Source organism: Trichomycterus rosablanca, chromosome 19, assembly GCF_030014385.1.
Source record: "Trichomycterus rosablanca isolate fTriRos1 chromosome 19, fTriRos1.hap1, whole genome shotgun sequence".
NCBI lineage: Eukaryota > Metazoa > Chordata > Actinopteri > Siluriformes > Trichomycteridae > Trichomycterus > Trichomycterus rosablanca.
The window spans coordinates 5,722,151-5,746,012 of record NC_086006.1 but is presented as its reverse complement, the minus strand read 5'-3'; the positions used below and the strand labels follow the sequence as shown (position 1 = coordinate 5,746,012).

The following is a 23,862-nucleotide window of genomic DNA, read 5'->3' as shown; positions in this document are numbered from 1 at the left end:
GAATCATGACACTTAGTCTCCCCACTTCAGGTGTTGTATGATCATTACCAGTCAGCAGTGATGAAGGTTAATGGGATTCATCATCTTCCTGTTTTTAAGTTCACAAAATGGGATGATTAGACACAACTGAACGTGTCCTTCCCACTCAGTGAGAACATGGTCATTTGTGGAGTCCTGGCTCTGGATGGATGAACATGTAGCTGCAGTACAAACCAACTCATCATTTCCAAAGCCACAGAAATTTTAGGATTGCTGAGTGGATGTGGGTGGCGTCCCAAAGAATTACTCTTTGTAAAGTACAATAAATGTAAACTGAAGATGCATGAACAAGGGTGAGGGGAGCTTCCTCTCTCATGCTTGCTGGACATCCCATTTAAAAAACAAATGGTATTAAAATAGTGACCTTTGTGGGATCTTTTTATCTATAACAATAGCCCATGTTCTAAAAAGGCTTCCCACAAGACTTTAAAGTATAGCCGTGAACATTAGTGCCCATTCAGGAAAAGGAGCGTTTGTATGGCTGGGTACTGGTGTTGGTCAATTGATAATCTGCAGTTTTCCGTAGCCAGCATGGCTCTTCCTTTGCCTAAGCATAAGGAACAAAGGTGCACCATACATCCTGCCATGGACTTAAGCTCCTGATTACATATAATATGCAAAATATTGAGCACAAATTTGGCTAAATTGCACTTAAAACCAGCACAAAACAGCTTAGAACATCCAGCATTGAGTGTTAAACATATGAAACTAAAAGTTTTTTTTTAATTAATTAGCAGTAGGTGTATCCTAGATTAATCTCTCTCAGCTCACACACACATTTCAATCGATTCATGTTTCCAAATGCCGTGCCCATCACTGCCAAGATGGTGTGATTCTCTTTCATGTTTTTGTGTATGCGTTTTGTTTGAACCGACAAATCAGAATGTGCTCTTACCCATTACTGCCTACTGTTTACTTCTCACCTCTATGTCTAATGTACAGCTGAAAACATCCTACAGTTTTAATATACTGCAAACACTTTGGGGTGTGAATAGAAGTGAATTTCAACAGGCTCTCCCCTGCAAAATGTTATATTAAGTATATTAAGTAAGTAGTGGAGTTACTCTGAGGCCCTGTCCCGGGTGAAAATTGTCACAAGCACTTTCTTAAAAAACCCAAAAAACAGCAGGTGTCACATCTCATATATACAGGCCGTGTAAAATAGCCTATATAGGCCTAAGAAATATAGGCTAAGACCATATGTTACATTATTAACGGAAGCATCTGGGCCACACCTTTTCAACCTGTTCCCCCAGAGAATCAGGCTTCCCGATACCCGTCTGAACCAAATTATACGAACAAGATTTAAACCCTACCACCTTCCGCACTATTATTCACACCTGCACATCATAACTCATCTGTGCACTCATGTCATTGCAGATGGTGCATTCGCTTGTGCGGCTGCATTTCTATGACCGTTTATGTATTAAAATGTGCATTTTTAAAACTCTTTCACATGATTACGCTCTATTATGACAGTTTACTGTTTTCAGTCTGATATTGGTTGCACAAACTGCAATTGTTTTCTGAATAATTGTGGTAAATACTCGCCTATTAACGACCACACCAATTACACAGCAGCTGGCTCAACCACCCCTCACCCCACACCTCAACTAAAACTGAGTATACACTCATCTTTTATGCCAAATACTTAATCTGTCAAAATAAATAAAAATGCAACTCTTGAGGTGACGCTTTTATGGAACCCGAGAAGTTTCTGTGTTGAAGAACTTGACTGGCCTACACAGGACTCTGACCTTAACCCCTTCTGACAGCTTTGAGATAAATTGGAGAAAAATGCTGACAAAGGTTGGCAGCCAAATATCTAAATTGTGCTTGTAGTGTGTATATGCGTGCATGGAATAAACTTTATTGCCTTTAAATAACCCTAAGCACCAGATCTTTGAGTGACGTCATGAATGAGTGGTTCAGTAGCTTTAATGGACATTATGTAGCTGGTACTGCTGTTTAAGGACATGCTCCGACTGGATACTTTGATTAGTGTTTGATTTTTTAATGCTGATGTCGTGTCTGTTTGTGCTTTAGTTTGATGAGGGGGATTGATGTGCTGACAGCTGGCACTCTTGAGTTTTCGTCTGAGTTCCAGAGCCTCCTCCAGTAACGCTGATGCACGGCCATGAATTGTATTACACTATGACAGCTGCTCACTCCCAAATTCTTTACACTCAGTGGTTTATTTATTTATATATTTAAACCATTTGACAAATGTTCTGTTTTACTGGGTAAAATGAATGAAATTGGGGGAGAAATTGAAAATGATGGGGATTTGCCACATGCATGCCATTAGGGAGCTGAGCAGGTGCATGTAGCATTAACACGGGTCATGTCTGGCTAAAACATGACCCGTGTCTAGGCTGAGTAACATCTTTACTCCTTTTTTATTAAAAACCACAGTTTCAAGGAAAAAAAATATATTAAAAAGTTTATGAATCCATTGGAATGACTAGTCCAGTACTGCTGACATCCAGATTCAATTCTCAGCAGATACTATTGGCTGTGTCTGAGGGAGGGAGGAAGAGGTGGCAGAAACCCCACAAAGATAAGCGCCCTGCTTTGTGCCCAGTTTTTGAGATCGTAGTGTTTTTAAGTTAGCAAAGCAATCCCAAAACATGCTGCTCTCTTCTCCATGCTTTACAGTTTGGATAGGTTTTAGAATACATTGCATTATTCTTTTTAAACATACGAGGGTTCTTCAAAAAGTTTGCGCACTTTTTTAAACTCTGACAAACAAATGACATAACTTTTCTACATAGTCACATTCTGATACATATTTACCAGCATCGTAACAACTTTTTAATGCCATCAGCAAAAAAATGTGTTTGGTTAAGCTTGTAGCCACTAATGCACCACTACTTTCACATCATCATCATCACATGAAAATCTTTTTCCCCTTAAAGCTTCTTTGAGCGTCCTAAAGGTGGATATCAGAGGAAGCTAAATCCGGACTATAAGCGCCTCTCAGTCTCTCAGACACGACCGATTACTGCTCCTCCCGCCCTCACTGTTTCCAACCAAAATATAAAAGTGCGGAAACCTTTTGAAGATCTCGTATATATTTAAACTTTTGTTGATGCACAGAATAGAGGCCTCAAAGTGCTGTGAAGCATCCAGATAAACGTTTGCGTTTTTCAAGCAAGCATTCATTGTTTGCAAATGTGCAGCACTGTTCCTGTTTATCACATAAACTAAAGACCTCTTTTCTTTTTTTCTGACTATCTGTGCTGTTGTTTCGCTGTTACACTTTGGGTTCTTTTTTTCACCTTCTTTAACATAGCAGTTCGTGCTCTTAGTGAGGTATTTAAAGGTCTGGCATTACTACAAGCAGCTAAATTAGGAGAAACAGTAGTAATGTTTATCCCACCCAAAGAGCAGTACCAGTTAGCTTTTAGCTTCTCGCCAGGAAATGGCTTGTAGAGCTCTGGAATTGGACTGGCAGGATCTGGACTGTAGGATGAGGACTTACCACATTTATTGGGACAATCCAGTCAGTACTTTGAATTATTGCATTCATTTAATTAAGCATGGAATTATAATTATTTTGTGGTTATTAGATGAAGCAGAATGTGTCTGACTGTATGTATGAGATGGATATGATTATTCTCATTGTAAAACTTTAAGGTGATCATGAGATTAGGACAGCTTTGTCTAACGTAGACGTTTCATTAGCACTCGTGCGTCTTTCTTCGTGTGTGATGAGCCCTATGCAAGTCATCTAAAAAAGCCAACGAAACGAGATTACAATACCTTCATATCTTGTTTAATGAAGTGACTACAGAGTCTGAAGCAAGCTAACCACAGAGGCGGCTCATCAAAAGGAAATCTAAGCTCACAAAGCCGAAGGTCATCACTCCGTCTGGTTGTGTGTGTCTGGAGAGGAGAGGAAGAGAGGCAGTCTGCATCTGAGGAACAGCGCACAGCTAGATTTCAGATCATTCAGAGGTTCAGGCATGGCGCAGATCAAATTTGAAACAAGCGATATTATCAGATATGAGTAATGCTGCGTGTCTCCGAAAGCCGAGAGCCGAGGAGAGATGACACCGCAGCATCACGGCCCCTCGAGGGTTAAACTCTGAGACAATAGCCTGGCCACCATTCAAAAGGTAAACGCCGTCAAGGAGAGTTTTTGCTGGATTCGACTCAATCTTAGTGTGACCTTCACAGCAACACTTTCTCTTTATTGTAATCTCAGCACAAAGAGGAAGCGGCGAGCGGTAGGAGCGGGCTGCCTGGCAGGCTGACTGAAAGCTAAACAAAGGCAGGACGGTTGATGCTCGAGCCTGATAGCACAAACACACTTCAATTAAAGCCTGACGTCCTCAAAGACAAATCAAAGCGGGCAGCACTTTGGCAGGAAAGCAAAAAAAAAAGTGATATTGAAATGAGAAGCATGTGTGGGTTTGAATGTCTCATTGGTACCATTGTTTACCTTTTGCATCTTGTAAGAATTCTTAATAACATACTTATGGCCAAAAGTATTTGGACACCTGACGATGAGCAGTTAAATAAAGTTGCTCCCCAAATTGCAGCTACTTCTCTTAGAAAGCATTCTGTTGATATTTGTGCCGATTTAGTTCTAAGAGCTTTTGTAAAGACAGACACAGATGATGGACTAAAACGCCTGTCTCACAGTTGACATTCTAATTCATCTTAAAAGAGTTCAATGTGCTTGAGGTCGGGGCTTTGTACAAAGCAATCGAGTCCCTTTACTTTAAACATGTCACATAGTTGAAAGCATATTATTTATTTTACACGGGATCTTCAAAAAGTTTGTGCACTTTTATATTTCGGTTGGAAGCGGTGAGGGTGGGAGGAGTAGTAATTGGTCGTGTCACAGACATGGGGAGAACATGCAAACTCCACACAGAAATCTAACCCATGTCCTTTTTGTTGTGAGGCAAGAGTGCTACCCACCGAGTGCCACCCCAGACCCAGTAGGTGCTTCTGAGCATGCTTCGGACTGCAAATTTAAAATCAGTTTTACACAAGGCTGGTTATTTTGGTTTCATAAAAGGGAAGTGATTTGCTCCAACGATTGGTCGAATTTACAGGATAATTCCAGCATTAATTGATTCTGGTCCCCGAAATAAACAAACCGCCAGACAGGGCTCAGCGGACAGGCCGAGGGAGAGAGGAGCGGTTGGCGAGACAGGCCTCTTTTGATGGAGGAGATTCAGCTGTGTCTGCGATAGGGTGCACAGGGCTTTGGAAGTGCTTTTGTCTCTCTCTCGATCTATCACCCATCAGCCCATAGGGACTCCCTTCAATGAGACTCAATGACACAGAGATTCACATCTCACTCCGACTCATGATCCCCCAAAACGAGCCTGTCTCGCAGGGATTAGAGCCAGACTCGGGCTCCAGGCCGCTCTCATGGCTGAATTAGCTCTAGTTTTTAAGTAATTGGCAGTTCCAGTTCCAAGAGGGAATGGAGGTTAAAAAAGAGAATTTTTATTATTCCGTCTGAATGAAGACAGATTTGCCTCTCATGTAGTTAATATAACGAGAACAGTTGTAATTTCAAAAATCCAAGCACTGCTTGTTCTCTCCTTAAAGTCTCATTTCATATAGGAATAAATCAGAGGGTGCTAGTTATGCTCATTGGGAAATCAGATTACCATGTCTGTGCGGTTATAACAGTTCTACAGCACCAGCTTTTACAGAAACAACATCCTCACCCAAGAATTCAGGCACTGTGGAACGGATTCGGTAACAAATGGGATTGGTGGATGAGCTAGATGGTGACGGAGGACACGTCAGAAAGGGAAGATTTCCCGCTGTAGGGATGATGAAGGAGACGCCAACTGTGGATGTGAGGGCAGGTTGGAAGAGAGTGCTGCAGGACACTAGGAAGTGAACCTGACTGCTCCCTGTGGAGCAGTAGAACGAGGGAGCGTATAGCGGACGATAACAAATGAGCCACTCCATCGCTGCATGTGGGAATAGAGGTTCTTATTGTGTCCCTACCAAAGAACAGTCCATTCTATCCTCCTGAGTGGATGGAGTATGATATATATCTGTCTTCATGTTTTTCTCTTCTCTAGAACATGGGCATTTTGTGTTTCGGGATCAGGGATCATTATGCAGATTGTATGCACATTGGTTTACATATTTCTTAAGTTACTTCTTAACCTAGATTTTGCCAACACAAATATAAATTATTTCATATTATGTTTCTTCAGTTTGCTGTAAACTTAAGGGCCCAGGGTTTCCTGTCCTGTTTTCAGCGTAAAACCTCTTAACCTCTGTTTCCATACTGGTAAAAAGTTAGATTAGTTAGATTATTTTTACCCATGAAATATTTTAGGAGCTTAAGAACATCCAGCTGTAAGAAACAGCAGTTTGTCAAGCTTTATTGTCTACGCTTACATGCAAAGATTTTTTTTCCAATTCAACTGACTCAACATTTTTGATAAAAATCTGTTTACATGCATCCTACAAGTAATCCGATCCCGGATGATGTGCATGTGTAGAGTACCACTTAGTGTACATGTTACCATGACAACAAGCATCACTTGAGTCCAATCAGAGGAAGAGGACCAGCAGTATTATAACTGAGTTTTCGTTTGGTGGTTTTATTGTTTTACAATTATGGCGGACCTCTGGAAAATGTACTTTACTTTCACTTATTTAAGAAGAGGCAAGAAGAAGATGTCATGTCTTGCATTTCAGAGCACAAAAGCTTTCTAGTTGTGTCCACTTACCCTGACTGCATTACGCTTCCCCTGTACTGAAGTTGACCTCCACTCCTAAGGAGAGCGGCAACTAACACACGCCCCCTCCGACACATGTTCAGTACCGACTGCATATTTTCACCTGCACGAGGTGAGTTTATATGTGGATCAGCTTTGTGTACGGAGAGCCACACCTTGATCCCATTATCCCTCGTCTCTGAGCAGATGCCATTAATCAAACAGCAGAGATCGTAATTGCACCAGTTACAGGGAATCCCATCCGGCACTCTGCCTGCGATCAAGCCAATCTTTGTTCGCTTAGGCGCCCAGCCTGCCAGTAGCAGAGCTGAGATTCAAAACGATAAGTTTGAGATGTCAGCTCTGGTGTGCTAGCGTGTTTTACCGCTGTGCCTTCTAAGCTGCCTTATTTTGTCAGTTTTATTTGATTCTCACAGAACAAGTCTGGCATAAACAGCAAAATCCCAGCACTCACTTCTTTACACAAAAGATCCGATGGGCAACCCAAAGCCGAAAGCACGAGCGTGATCTTACAGAACGCTGTGGGACTTTGGGAGATGCTGCGTGCCAAGCCAAGAACTGACCACCAGCTGGAAAATCATCTAAGCTATCCCAGATCGATTTGGAATCGATCCCAGCTTTACCCTACCGTATGTATAATGAAGGCATTCGGGGCAGGTCCGTCTGGCCCACTGTTTGATTCTGGGTAATGCGTACGAGCTGCGTAGACTTTAAATGCAGCAAACTGCCAGGACTTTAAAGCAAAGCAAAACAAAGCTACGCCCCAGAGATGGATTTTATTTACCTGAAAGGTTCCTTCTGCCCTGTAAATTGGCACGCTGAGTGCAACATATCCTGGTGCTTTCTGTTTCGTTGGCAGGGTGATGGCCAAAGGATTTTGGCAAGAGGTGAGGCAAGTAGCACCATGGGAATTAAGATTTGGTTAAGGGCAAAAACAGTGGGGCTGTAAACGAAAACCTGGAGCAAGTGTGGCCCCTGCTCATCATCAAGTCTGCCCCTTCACACTTAGTCCAAGAATTAATGGGCAAGGTGCTGGAAAGGATGGCATTTTAACCCTGTTTTGGGACTCGTTGAGCAGCCACATGTCATTCCGGCAGATGCCAACTACATCTGTCAGTAGGCAAAGAGGTTTTATTGTCCACATTCATACAGTAAATGTATGAATAAAAAAATGAATAAACAAAAAGACTCCTTTGCATTTTTGTTACATGCATATAAAATGTATTGTTCTCAATAAGTTATTAATATCAGATCATTAATTATTGGCTGATACCAATGCCAAGCCGATACTGACATCCTCTTGGTAACCAGACAAATGCTGTCAGGTTGTACAAACCATCACATCTAGCATTTAAGATATGTTTACCTGCATGAATCATGTAATATCACACAACCCCCGATATACTGCACAGGATAAAAGTCATAAACTGATTAGATTAAACAAGTGGGCAAATCTGATATGATGCCAATACAGTGTGATGGGTTTCCTACCAATAGCAATAGCAGATTGCTGTTGTCTTGTTTATGATGTTTTGCAGAGTTTGTAATTCTGGTGCTGCACAACCTCAGGAACCAGAGTTTGGCTTTTACCTTCTGTCTGTTGGATTTTTTATTGACTGAAAGGGCTAGCTGCCTTCGACAACAACAAAAAATAAATAAACAAAAAAAATAATGAAATAGTAATAATAATAAAAATTAAAATAATAATAATAATAATAATAAAATAGTGATAATAATAATAATAATAATAATAATAAAATAAAATAGTGATAATAATAATAATAATAATAATACAATAGTGATAATAATAATAATTAATAATAATAATAATAATAATAATAATAAAATAGTGATAATAATAATAATAAAATAGTGATAATAATAATAATAATAATAATAATAATAAAATAAAATAGTGATAATAATAATAATAATAATAATACAATAGTGATAATAATAATAATTAATAATAATAATAATAATAATAAAATAGTGATATAATAATAATTATTATTATTATTATTATAAATAAAATAATAATAATAATATAATAATAATAACAATAATAATAAACAATAATAATAATACAATAGTGATAGTAATAATAAATAATAATAATAATAACAATAAAATAGAGATAATAATAATAATAATAATAATAAAAATAATAATAATAATAATTAATAATAATAATAATAATAATAATAATAATGTGTACAGATGTGGCCAGAAATATTGGTACCCTTGCACTATATTAAAATAAACACATACCCCCATCCATGTTCAAATGGAAACAACTTATTTAAAATTATTGTTACTCTTTAAAAGTTGTGTAAATAATTGATTTGTCTTACAAGTATTTTTAACCTCAGAATCACTCATGCAGCCAGGGTGAACACAGGAAATTCCTCATCCTGCTGTTTTATGCCACTGTGAATACCACACTGAATATGGCAAACAGAAGGAAGAACAGCAAGTGCTAAAGTTCTTGAACTTTCTTGAATGGAATGTATAGCCCAGTGTATGAAAAGCTGTGCCTTAGCTGCAGGTCAGGGGTCTTCCAGCAGGATAATGACCTGAAACCATCAAAAAAGTCAAGAAATTGACTGCTATGAGTCCTGATTTTATTCTTATTGAGCATTTGTGGAAAGAGCTGAAACTTGTAGTTGGAAGATGAAACGTCTCAAACTTGAGAGAGCTGAAATGCTTTGCTGTGGAAGAGTGGATCAAACTACCAGCAGAGAAGTGTAGAAATCTTTAGAATTACAGAAAAGGCTTGATTGTAGTCATTATCTCCAACAGCTGGTTAATATTAAGGTAAGGTACCAATATTTTGTAACCAAAAACAAAGTTTCACTCACTCACTTTCTTAACTGCTTATCCAATCAGGGTCTTGGGGGGGGGGGGGGGGGGGTGCATTGGTTGGTGCTGGAGCCTATCCCAGCTTTTCAATGGGCACAAGGCACATAGTAACACCCTGGACGGGGTGCCAGTCTATCGCAGGGCAGACACATATACACACACACACACACACACATACACAACCATTCACCTATAGGGCAATTTAGTGCCTCCAATTAACTTGACTGCATGTTTTTGGACTGTGGGAGGAAACCGGAGCTGCCAGAGGAAGCCCACACAGACATGTGGAGAACATGCAAACTCCGCACAGAAAGGGCCCGGATCGCTTCGCCTGGGGATCGAACCCAGGACCTTCTTGCTGTGAGGCGACAATGCTACCCATCGAGCCACCGTGCCGCCAAAATAAAGTTTCAATGTAATTTATTAAAAGAAAGTAAAATAATTGAGTAATTTTTTTATTAAAGTTGGAAGGGTAACAAATTGGTTTGTCACAATCGTAGACGTAGTTTTTTTATTTATAATTTTTTATGTAAAGATTATGAGGCATTTGGGTGGTGGGTGGTGCAGCAGGTTCAAATGTCAGTTGTGCAATCAGTGGGTTCAAATCTCGGTGCAATAGTGGTGCTATCGGCCTGGCCAGGAGTCTAGACATACATGATTGACTATGTCTGGGTTGTGGCTGAAGCTCTGCATGGATTGGCGTCCTGTCCTGGGTATTCTTGCCTTACGGCCAGAGTTTTCTACTGTTATTGCTGACCAGAATAAAACAGTTGATGAAAATAAAGTGAATGAAACATAAAACAATTCAATTCTGCTATTGAAACCATGTGCACTGAATAAAAAATCATGTACATTATTGAAAGCTGTTTACGGCATGCCAGATTAAATAAATATGTTTTTATTTTATTCAATTTAGGGACAATGTGAGAAAATCATCACAGAAATAAACAAAAGGTCTCCCTCATCTAAATGAATAGAATAGAATGCTTTTATTTGTCATGTATCCCAGCTTGTTTAAAAGCTGAGGTTAGAGCGCAGTGTCAGCCATTGTACAGCACCCCTGGAGCAGACAGGGTTAAGGGCCTTGCTCAAGGACCCAACCTTTCAGTTGATAGCCCAAAGCCCTACCCACTAGGCTACCACTGAACTGCTGAATTTGGACTACAGTGCATTAAGAGATTAGTAAAATATGAAACATTTCCATGCATAGCTTTAGAAATATGTCTGTAGGTAGACTGACTGTTATAGATTACTCCTGGGAGTGAGAGAATGGCTACATGATGCCCTGTGATAGATTGGTGTCTTGTTCCTATCCTGCGCTGGTGATTCCATAATGGGCTAAGTGATTATTGAGGTGCAAAATACAGTTTAAAGAAATATTAAACAAAAAAAGGAATACAAAATAAGAAAGAAGTATTATTTTTAATATGGGCCGGGTAACCTCTTTATGTACTGTGTACAATTCATTTCCACGTCTCGCGAAGCAAATAAATCTGCTGGTTTTTAATGAGGCATGCAGCGGGTATGATGCTCCGTAGCTTATTCTGAAGCCCTTGACCTTTAGCGATCCTCCTGCCTCGTCTCAGAGCCCTGGCACATCTCGTTCTCTCGCTCTAACTCTCATTTATCCTCTCACCTCTCCGTCCTCCCACACACATCCCCACAGTCCCTCCCTGAGATTCTCGCCCTCTTATGCCTAATTGCATTCCTATTTGCCCTGAGGGATGCCTCGGTAGTGCAATCCTCTCCCCTGTCCCCTCTTAAATCCATTTGCACCCTCTGCCAACCAGGTCGCTTTCATGGCCAGCCCTGGAGGAAATATCAGATGACCGTGTTTTCCAGCACAAGCGAGGGATCCTGGGGAGCTCAGTCGGACGGGAGGCTCTTCTTCTCTCTCTCCTCATATTCATCTGCCCCTCCTGCCCAGACTTCCTGCTTTCAAGTACAGAACAAGGTCACCAGCGTGTACAGCATGGAGTGATAATAGCAGTTTCATGGAGTGTGAGGAAAAACAAGTTTGCTCAACATTGCTCATTGATCTTAAATGACGTCATAATGACAAGTCAGTCTGCCTTAACTGAGTCTTTATTAAACATCAAACATGATGATGCATTGTTCACAGCCATGCTGCACCAAGAGTGACTTACTAAAGCTGAGCTGTTCCAGTGAAGAGCATTGACAGCGTAGAGGTTATAGAGGTGCCTTGTCCTGTAAAAATACAATCTGTGTTAGCATTTTTCTAACCCTTTTTCCCCTTTTCCTCCCAATGTAGTTGTTTCCAATTCCCTCAGGGCGCATTCACATGAGAAGCGGCAAAACCGCAAGCCTCAGCGCAAATCCCTGCTTTGCTCAGCACTCGGATTAAGGGATGCAGTAAAACGTCAAAAGTGCACCACGACATGAATCTGCATTTGTGTGGAATAACCGTCAAATCCACCCTGAAAGTGTCCACACACATCTATGTTTAGCTGTGTTTTTCTTACTGTTTCACTTTTAAACTTGTGTTACAGCTCAGGGTGCTGAGAAATTGTGAGAATCAGAATCAGCTTCTCCCAGAGTCTAAAACGCTTATCGTTAAAAAAGCTTAACATGGTTTAATGTACTAAAAAAACAACACAAACACTAAACTTCTCTTAATTACTACTGCTCATAAGTTCTCTTTACTAATCGAATTCCTCAGTCATTGTTTTAATACAATAAAAAAAAGGTCAGTTGCAAACTGGGTCAAAGTTTAATCAGGTAAGCGCAGCGGCAACCTAAGCAGCACTGCCTCACTCCATAGGAAACCACGGCACAGCCGGTGCAAAAATGGGTTTGCCGCTTCTCATGTGAATGCGCCCTGATTGTAACTTTCCTCGCCACTGCAGACCCCCACGTATCTGAGGAACTGACTATTGCTTTCCCCCTCTGATGTGTGCAATTTCTGACCGCTTCTTTTTACCTGACAGAGACAGGGCTCACAGAAAGCATGTATCATGTATGTGGATTAACACGCTACTATGAGATAAATCAACGTTGCCAGACGCCTTTCTCTTTCAGCATGTGCACAAATCGAGGTCTGTAAAGACGTGGTTTGATGCATTTTGTGTAGAGGAACTATAGTGGCCTGCAAAGAGCCATAACCCTTATCTTATAGCCTTCCTGTCTAACATCAGAACCTTACCTCACAAATTCCCTTTTGACTGAATGGGCACAAATCCCTAATCTTAAAGAAACACGTCAACATTTTGTGGGAAGCCTCAAATACTCAACTCCATATCAGTTCCATTGGTTTTGGAAGGGAACGTCCTACAAGGACATGGTTAGGTGTCCGTCTACTGTCATTTCATTATATTTTCAGCATTTTGCAGATGCTTTATCCAGTAAAGCAAGCGTTTTAAGCAATTGAGGGTTAAGGACCTTGCTCAAGGGCCCAACAGTGGCAACCTGGCAGTGGTGGGGTTTGAACCAGTAACCTTATGATTACTAATCCAGTATCTTAACTACTAGGCTACAGCTACTGTTGGTATATAGTGTCTCTTTGATATAGTAAGTCAGATTTATAAAGCAACAGGTCTGAGTGACTCCTAAGAGACAAATGTGAAGTACATTGAGGGTTAAAAACAGTGAAGCTGACGCATGAATCTGCATCTTGTAAATAATGAACCCATTTGATCATTTTTATGTGTCAATTTCCTGCCTTCGTTCCCAAGGTATTTGGTTTTTTAAATCAAGTAATCCAAAAGTGCTGCATCAGATATCTCCCTACATTAGTATTCAAATGCAGAGCTTCATTTCTCTTGCGGCTTTCATCCAGCTTTTCTGCGTGCGCTGCACAGAATGGTTATTGGTATGGCGAGTCACCGTGGACGTGTTTACAGACAATGGTCCCGATACATGCTGAGATAATGCCAAAAAGCCATCTTTTTAATGGAGAAGCCGCGGTTAATCCGACCGTCCGGCTCCAGACGCCGCGTTCTTGCACAGAAAAGCTACAAGAAACAAACGCCGTGGGTCAACGTGAAACACAGACGCCGGGGCACGCCGCGTCAACTTAATGTCTGCGTATCCAGTCTGTGAGTCACGCGCTGCGTGAAGTGCCGACGTCCCGCCCGATCCCCTATCCGCTTGATTGAAAAGCAGACGCTCCTGTCTGCGCCCATTTCCGTCAAACGTGTCGGCGTGTCCTTTCACTTGAAAATGCCATGTGTGTCGAACATGCATCCAACAAAACCAGCCACTTTTCAGCTGCCAGCGCTGACAGTTTAAGTGAAAAGTGAGACGGTAATGTTGTTGGCTAGCATCCTATCAAGAACGCGTCTCTGAAGGGTGTAATGAAGGCGTGTCTCTCACAGGCTCTCATTTTAGCATTTGGAAAATAACATGTCAAAATGACACGTCAGACCGTGGTGAAGGGTGGAGGAGAAAAGGAAGCCTTCGTGTAAAGGTGACACCGTTTAGCACATTAAGAGCATTTTAAACAGGTGCAGATTGCTCAGTAATCAGCATTACATTTTAAATTCTCTTAATGCATGGATTTTACGCTCTGACACGACAATGTCAAACTCTACATTCCTTAACCAAGTCTCTAAAATAGAGATTTCAGATAACAACACACAGAGAGCTCGGGGGAGGTCATTACTGTTTTAAAAGAGCTGATATAAATCATTTGATGTATAGTTCCTTGTGCATATACTTTATGCATTAATACATAGCACTTACAACGGCTATTATTATGTGCGTAATAATCAGGGCAGCTATTGTTCAGCTGACTTAAATGTCTGCAGAACGGAGAGGTCAGTGAACAGTTTCCACCTCTTTTATGCAAAAAGGGAATAAAATGAAACATAAAAATGAATACACTAGATGGCCAGAAGTATGTGGACACCACTTTTAAATACACATGAGCTTAACAATGACTTGTAGCATGCCAACATGTCATCAGCCATTACAAAATAAATATTTAGTTGCAAAACAAGGGTATATACTTTATTTAGTTATTGGTGATAGTTTGTTCTGCAGGATTTATTTACCAGATTTGTATTTTATGCCATCCCACACGGCTTTACAGCTTTTATTCTCTGTATGATGTAAAGTGCAGTTTTGATCTGTTGATTCTAAGTGTAGTTTGTAACCCCATATAACCCCAAACCTCTAATTATTACATTAGAACTAAAGAAGAGAACCAGAATGTACTACAGCTACATCAGCATCCACCTCTCATACTATTAACAAACTCAACAAACCTGAGTGATCTTATGTAAGAGGCAGAACACCAGAATCATTAACAGAAAGTGTGTTACTTAGCAATATTACACAAATGAAACTCTACTGTAGCAAATGAAACGTGTAATAGTAATTAAAAAGATCCTGGCCTGTGGGCTGTGTTTTAAACTAGCTACTGTACTATGCAGTGTTAGGATTGTATCGTGATTGTACTGCTGTAATGTCCGTTCCATAATCATACACTCTGCTTCTGCTGTTCATGCTCAAATCAAACACACCTGGTATCCACACTATTATTTTATGTCTAATATTTTTCTTGCCGTCATCTTGACTAGGAACAAATAAAGATAATATAAGATGTAGCCTGCTGCTCACCGTATTGCTTAGTGATTTGCAAGAACTTTTCCCAGTGATTTTAAATTAGTGGCTTCACTATTTTCACATTAGCCTCCTGTTATTATATGTTGCCAGTTTACAGTGTCAGTTATAGCCTGTGCCCATGTGATTGCTCTGTAATGACCACCTACCAAGCTCATGTAATGCAATGGCTGTTTTCTTATTACCAGCCATGACCGCTGAGTGTTGTAGTCAGGAGGCTCAACAGTAGGTATCAACTGTTAAAATGCAGATTCAGTCACTTTTACTTCAGCTGATTTTTCAGAAAGTTGAGCCAAGAGATATTTAAGAATACTTTATTTCACTTAATTACTAGAGTAACGTTGAGTTTCAAGGTATTTTTTCCCATAAGGATGTTTGGGAAACCTGTTAATGCATTCCATGGTCCCGTGGAACTGCATATATTTTCGGCTAATGTAAAATAATGACGTTGTTTTTGACACTTATACACTGAAAATAACAAAATGTTTTTTTTTAACTTATTTAAGTATTTTAGACAGAAATTTAATTAAAAAAAAAGAAGCTGAGGTAAGGTAAACGTCGAGTTTAAGGGTACGAATTTCTCCATGAAGGACGTGGAGTTTCACAGATTTTGAATTTAGGGGACGTTGAGTTACAAGGTATTGCTGTATAAGTTTGACTTGAGTGGCCCGGTCGAAGACCAGATCTGGCCACAACACGAGCACATTGAAGCCCATCAATAAACAGCTGTACGATTCTGATAACTACGTCCGATCGACCCGAGTGTGCTACCCCCCTCCAGCCCTTTTTACAACACCAAACTAAGTTTGTCTCTTGCAGCTGTTTAATGGAGCCGCGTCTGTTTTTGTTTGTTTTCTCGCTTTAAGGTTATTGCACCTTTATGGTTGGTCGGGGGCTCGGAATAATCCTCGACATCTGTTCGGAGAGGGGGTTTGTAAGATGGGGAGCAGCAGGGCTGAGGTTCGGCTTTTATTTCCTGGACCGAGCTTTCCTCTCTCATCTCTCAGCACTCGGGCGGACATGCTGATTTTCAATGTGGGAGCATGGTAAAGGGAGGGAGGTTTATAATGGGCTTCAAGGTCACAGAAGGAGCTTCGCCTTAGATCTTTCCCTCACTTACTATGTAAGGAGAAGCTCTTTTATACCATTAGTGTTGCTCAAGTGACTAATCCCAATTCTGTATTCTTAATAGTTTAATAAGCACTATTAAATAACTGAGTTCAGTTAATAAAGTTTTTGTCAGTTAGGTTCCTACTTATTTAAATCTTGCTTTGTTTAAAGTATTCCAGTGTGTTTTTAACCTCTGTCTGCCACATTTGCACCATATCTGAACACATATTACATAACTTCAGGAAAAGCATCTTGGTCCTGCAGCAGGTAGTTCTGGTTCTACACAGCTCCAGCAGCCCTGTTTCAAACCCTACCCTCAGTCAGTATGTTGACTTTGTCAAGGTCTTCTCATGTCTGCATGGAGTTTTTCCCATTTTTTTCTTCTCCCACATCCCCACAGGGTGTTCTCCTGCTTGTGGTTAGCGGATTCAGAATGAGCTCCTGACCTACAGCCACCCTGATCCGTATGAAGCAGCTACTGAAGTGGAATGAATGATGAACTATTCTTCTTCCAAGGCACTTGGGCTCACCAATGTGAACTGCATGGACGTATCATCCTTCTTTGTTGTTCTCTGTCTTGTACCATCAGATTTAGTTTTGGACTTTCAGTATGTATTAGTGAGAAAGGAAAAGCAACATAAAGTGCTTTAGCGGGATACCAGAATAGTTTTACAAGACTTATTCTTCCAGAACATTTCGTTTTAATTACGATCTGGTGTATGTAAAGGCGATATGAAAATGTTACATCATGTTAATCAAGTACTCAGTCAGTAGAACTTTGTTTTGATTTGCTGTGACGCTTTCTTTTAAGGGGACACGTGGACCCAAAATATTCAGTACATTATTCAGTTCCTGTCTGGAAGCATTTGCACTTTCACTGTTGAGACATTAAAACATTAAATTCAATCCCAAAAAATGCACATGGTTATACATATTTCATGCAATCATGCATGTTATGGTATTAACTGTAGGGCTGATGGTAGTTACTCATAGTGTGTTTGTTGAATACAGCAGACAGGATCAGGCATAAAGACCTGTGTGACCTTTGATAAGAGCCAAATTATTATGACCAGATGATTGGGTCAAACAATCTCCAAAACAGCAAGGGGCACTCTCTTGCAGCCATGGTTCAGTGGTCTGAGAGGAAACAAACCACAAAGCACAGAGAGGATGCTGGACAGCCAAGACTCTTTGATGCCATTCAACGATGGATATAGGTTTTGGTACAAACCAACAGGTCTTTTAATACTGCACACACATTGCATGAGATTCTTTTTATGGGGCTGCATAGTCTTGACCAGTCCAAGTGTCCATGCTTTTTACCTTCCAATGTCAAAAGCACTTAAAATAGGTACACATGGATTGATGGATGCACTGTAGGATTATCCACCTTGTAACGTACAGAGGTCAATAGACCTGCTGGTAAAATCCCTATACCAGATACCACACAATGTTTTCAGAGGCGTTGTGGAGTCCATGTCTTAGATGATCAAATCTTTGACAGCATATTAGGCGATTGGCCCTAATATTTAGGCTTTTCATGCTTATCATGTTTTTTTTTTCCTTTAGTTTGTCATGATCTATAATTTGTGCATTTTGTCAAAACATTGTGCACCACTTTTGCTCAATTACCCCTCATATAGAATACCCAATTTGTCTGCTCGGCCAGGACAGAGCGCATGTGTCTCTGCTGATGGGAAAAACAAGCCAGCCCTTTAATTCTTCACACCAGGATTTCTTCATTTCACAGTGTAATTCCTTCCTTCAGTCATGAGGGAAGTAACAATGTCTCAGGCAGCACTTTCAGGACAGACTGCCAGCTTGCCCCCTATAATACCCCCTCTCCACCCCACCTCATCTGAAAGCTCTGCTATAGGGTGCTCCAGTGCTTGTTTGCGAGTTTGAAGTAAAGCAGCGGGGTGTGGCTTCCTATTCGTTTATATCCTCTGAGTGGTCCTGCCTGACATGTTGTGGTTTGGTTATTATTATTAATGATTTTTCATTATTAAATGAAATCAATACGCTGAGATCTTGGCCGTCTTTGACACACCAGGCGTATTGACTGTAACAATTAATTTAGATTTAGATTACTTGAGCGAACGTCTAGTCGAATATGTGAGAACAAGTGCCTGGACTGTTTATATTTCAAATGAAATACATCTTAAATGCCTATTTTTTTAAGTACATTATTTTAAGTGAGTCAGAAGATTTTGGAAAATAGGTGAGGTATGATATTATGCAGCCTGCAAAGACTCTAGATTTAGATATATGCCAGATCTTTTAAGTTCTATCTGTTTTGCATTTGACTGACAGAATCCCAGAAACTCGTCTGCATGAAAAGATCAGAACAGAATGAACTTTTTCCCTCGTCCTGACAACACAATTTTTTTTCTGTAGTAAGCTGTCACAGTGGTGCAAACGCGCTTGGTTTCACTCCTATTCAGTTTGTCAGAAACAATGTGACTGCTGTCAGACATTGGGAATGGAAGAGAGCCGGTTTAAATCAGCAGAATCGTGTTTTTCTTTGCTTTATTCTATTCAGGATTATAATTAATTCCTCGCTATAATGAGCTTGAGTGGTGAATAATCTGATTCATGTTGATAGCATCAGTCATCCTTGTTGCTTTCTCTGCTCTCTTGGTTTAAGCAAATGACAAATGCCCAGGGTGTAAAACGAATGGTTTGCTGTCACAGGTAATCATGATATTGTCTTTCAAGCTACGGTTTACTATTATTTGCCAGTATTTGCTTTGTGGTGGAATAATAGGACGTACTTCACTGCTCCTCTCATGTTCTATTTGTTGGTTGTCAGTTTTACATGGAGTGGCACTCGCTTGGGTCATGTTTGTTGTGTAAATGATTCTGAGCAGCACCTTCTGAAAAGATTAAACTTTATTAACATGAAACAGGATGGTGAGTGTGTGTATTTTCCTCTGCGTAGTACAGGTCATGGCTTTTTAACCACCAAGCCGAGAACCACAAGTGAGCCACAAAACATCTTTTAGTGCTCCATGGATGTATACTCTTAACTCATTAAATACAAAACAATGGGATATTTCACTAGCACACCAGCGCTGGGATTATGAACTTCCCAAGTGATAGCCAGTGATAGCTCAGTGGTTAAGGTACTGGACTAGTAAACAGAAGGTTTCCGGTTCAACCCCCGCCACCACTAAGTTGCCACTGTTGGGTTCCTGAGCAAGGCCCTTAACCCTCAATTGCTCATCGTGTTCAGCTCACTGTGTAAGTCGCTTTGGATAAAAGCGTCTGCTAAATGCTGAAAATGTAAATGTAAATGTAAATGAATCTCAGCTCTGCTACCTGTCGGTTGGGCACCCCTAGCGGGCACGATTGGCAGTGCCTGCTGCAGACAACATTGGCTACTAAACTCTGCTACAGTAAGTGGGAGAAGACCGGACTAAAAAAAGAGAGGAGGTGGGGACAGGGTTTCGACCTAAACTCCAAATGAAAAAAAAAAATGATATGGCAGTAGTAGCTCAGCGGTTAATGTGCGGGACTAGTAATCAGAAGGTTGCTGGTTCAAGCCACATCACTGCCAAGCTGCCACTGTTTGGCTTTTAAGCAAGGCCCTTATCCCCTTAATTGCTCAGACTGTATCAGTCTTAGTTTCACTGTAACAGTACTGAATATGAATTCAGTCTTTGTTGGACGTTATTTGATTCTTTCACTTGACTTGATTCTCAGAATGGTAATCCATAAAGATCTCCTTATTTCCATTTAAAATCCAGACGCTCCACCTCATTTAATACACGCAACAAAAAGCATTGCTTGTTATTCTGTGTCCACAACGTCTGTTTACATTTTACCTCTCTATTTTGCAGGAAATTGCAGCCTACCTGATAACATTCGAAAAGCATGACGAATGGTTAACAACGTCCCCTAAAACAAGGTAAGCGAACTGTTCCTCTCTCTATAGCGGCGAGCATTTTTGTCCCAGACCACCGGGATTTAGTTTTCCTTCATCCCATCTTATGGATCAAATTATGCTATTACCCCGGTCTTTCTCCTAATCACCCACTTGAGAATCTCCCTCATGTTAAAAGTTGGGTGTTTGATATTGGTGGCCATTCACGGCACTTTCAAAAGCTTTTCTGGTTTATTTGAGTGAGCGCTGACAGGTAATGGAATATTAATGTGAACTAATATCTCTAAATAGCCTATTAGCGGAGCTCTTAGCACACAGCTTCCCTCTCATCTTTTCTGTTAACACCATGCTAATGTGTTCATATCTGGCTGCTAATTAACTGCTTGTTAACAGATAGAAGCGCGAGACATGAGCTGTCCAGGTTTTCTAAATTGAGGAAACACTGATTTAGTTAGTGGTGTTAATCAGGGAGGATTTTCCACTGATAATACTGATGATGTGAATGTGAGATCGTCTTTAGACACAATGTGGCTAGAAAGAGTTTTGAGAATCTGAGTGTGTGAATGTTTAGTCTGAAAGGTATTTTGTCATGTTGATAGAACTGACGAGATTTTAATTCTCGGCTGTGAGCACAGCAAGCAGGTGGTGTGGGTGGCACTCAGCAACATGTCCTAATGAGCCAGAATAGACTCTTATGTCGGATCACAGTCTGTAAAGAGTTTAGCATATTCTCCAAGTGTTTCCATGTTTTGTTGGTTTGGTTTTCCCCCAGTTTCTTAATTTCATCACTTACAAATATACAAAGTGTGATTCATTCGAAAAAAAAGCCCTAGTGTTGTGCTATAACTAAATTCACAGGAATATGAGCTTAATTTCATGGACATTGTTTTACAATTACACTCATTATTTAAATGATAGAATAAACAGAAGCTACAATACACAGCACAGCTACCTTAATGGTTGAATGTAAACCTAAAACATCAAATGCGGAAATTCTCTGTCTTTTGACACCCCCCTCTGCATCCACAGAATTGAATTGCGAGTTTTCCAAACTCAGTTACCCGAGTCGTGCTTTTAGCTGCTTGGACATTTTCAGACTCAGACTCAGACTCAGACTCAGACTCAGACTCAGCTTTATTGTCATTCAAAACCATGTACATGATTAAAACGAAATGCAGTTACTCAGGTCTCGGTGTGTGTAAACATAATAAAATATAAAATATAAATAGCAAGAGAAACTATGTTTAGTAAAAATAAAACTTAAGACTTAAAAACTAGAAGAAATAACTAAGATATGAATTTTAAATATTTACATTTACATTCAAGTATTGGCTTTATGCGGATCTAAAGTGCACGATTCAGTATAGCAGCAGATAAAAGGCAGCACCAGGTCACAGGTGTTTAAAGTAACTGGTGCATAGACAGTACATGAGGGGTGGAGCAATTTAGCAGTCTGACTGCATCCGGAAAGAAGCTGTTTTTCAGTCTTGTTGTTTTTGCTCGGATGCAGCGCAGCCTCCTACCAGAGGGAAGGGGGGTGAAAAGTCCATGTGCAGGGTGGGTGGGGTCACGGAAGATGCAGGCGGCTCTTTCCTTACACCTGGTTGTGTATATGTCCCCGATGGGTGGTAAGCTGCATCCGATGGTCCTCTGTGCAGACTTTACCACTCTCTGCAGCGCCTCCTTCTCTGCCACAGTGCAGCCAGCATACCACACAGTGAGGCAGGTGGTCAGGGTGCTCTCCACCACACAGCTGTAGAAGGACCTGAGGATGTCTGTGTGAAGACCTGCCCTCCTCAGCTTCCTCAGGAAATACAGGCGTTGGTTGGCCTTCTTTATGACAGCCATGGTGTTGGTATGCCAGGTGAGTGTGTCCGTCAGGTGAACCCCAAGGTACTTGACGGAGGGGACCATCTCCACAGCTAATCCATCAATGAGTAGAGGAGGAGGGGATGTACCAGTCCTGCGGAAATCCACAACCATCTCCTTGGTTTTCTGAACATTGAGGATGAGGTTGTTGTCTCTGCACCACCATGTTAGGTCCTCCACCTCCTTCCTGTACGGCGACTCGTCTCCGTGGGTGATGAGTCCGACCACCACTGTATCGTCCGCGAACTTGACCACGAGGTTGTTCTTGTGGTGTGCTCTGCAGTCGTAGGTCATGAGTGTGTACAGTAGTGGGCTGAGCACACAGCCCTGAGGGGAGCCGGTGTTCAGGATGATGGTGGAGGATGTGATGTTGTTTATCCTGACATTTTGAGGCCTGCAGGTCAGGAAATCCAGGACCCAGTTACACAGGGAAGAGGAGGTTCCCAGTGATTCCAGCTTGGACATCAGTTTCTGCGGGATGATGGTATTAAATGCAGAACTGAAGTCCAGAAACAACAGCCTCACGTAGGAGTCCTTGTTTTCCAGGTGGGTGAGGGCCTGGTGGGTCAGGGTAGCGATGGCGTCAGCTGTGGACCGGTTCTGCCTATATGCAAACTGGTGTACGTCCTCCTATGACTTTGACTATGCGATTGCTATTTGAATTGCTGTAGGATTGCTACGACCACCTCATAGTGCAAATTAACCAGTAACATAAGGTACTTAAACGCTACACGAATGAAAAACATTAAATCACTAAACACAAACCTTAAATTTTGAATTTCACAGCAATTTTTAATTGCATAATTCTTGGGAAAAGACTCATTTCACTGTCTGTAGTACAATTTCCCAGCCATGAATTAGGTAGGGCCTTAGCTATAACCTGTTCCCCTGTCCACTTCTAAAACAAGCCTAGGGTAACGATTCAGAAACAGTTCAGCACTGAAAAGGAGCTTACCATTTAGTACAGTGGGTTAAGTGTCAGGACATTATCATCTGTGCAAAAAAACAGACCGACATGACGTGGGTTCGACTGCAAAGATGTCCTGATATCTGTACCCACGGGAAAACTAAATTTCACTGTACCTGTGTATAGTGACAATAAAGATTCTGTTCTATTTTAAACGATGGCAGCTTGGAACAGTTTAACATCAGCCTACAAATCATGGCTGTTTCTCCAGGTTGATTTTCTTTGGTCAGTATCACTGATTACATGCTGCCTTTTCTCCTCTGACTCTTTAATTCAGCAAACTGTGTTTAATGCTCGTTACTGGTTTTACATAATGAGATGCGACCACACCAGGGTCACAGTATCAAGAGCAGGGAAATGTACAACGTTTTTTTACAGAAGAGAGCGAGAAGGAGGTCACTGGCAGGTCACTATGATAATGACAGTGTAATTTATGTCTCAGTTACTGCTCCGTTATGTACAGTAAATATGCTAAAGCTTTGCGTGTACTGCATGTCTGATGGTTTATTAGCATTACCTCTGGACCTCCTGACTCCCATCCTACAAGTTTAGATTGTAGGATACAGACAGATAAACACACATAAACACATAGTCTGTCGTTTTTTTCTTCTTCCGGGAGGAATCCCTGCTCCATTCCTAATTAGCAGCAGCTGCTCCTTTTCTATTAGACAGCTCTGGGCCTCGCCGCCTCTGTGCCAGACCCTGGGCACCGCACGCTTATTCGCTAGCATCTTCCTCTTTTCAGTGAACACGCACAGAGCTAGCTACTACAGATAAATACAAACTGACCAGCATCCCGGTGGTCCCTGCTTTTC

At 40.9% G+C, this 23,862-nt stretch overlaps 1 protein-coding gene across 8 annotated transcripts in view; it reads left to right on the top strand.

The window, feature by feature from the left end:
- The window catches only part of camta1a (calmodulin binding transcription activator 1a), a 463,893-nt gene that overhangs the window by 187,861 nt on the left and 252,170 nt on the right, over positions 1-23,862 (top strand). For all 8 annotated transcript variants that reach the window (XM_063015717.1, XM_063015715.1, XM_063015713.1 and 5 more), the window contains one exon: positions 20,168-20,235. In XM_063015717.1, coding sequence (XP_062871787.1) covers positions 20,168-20,235 — 68 coding nt within the window. The remainder of the gene's footprint in view (positions 1-20,167; positions 20,236-23,862) is intronic.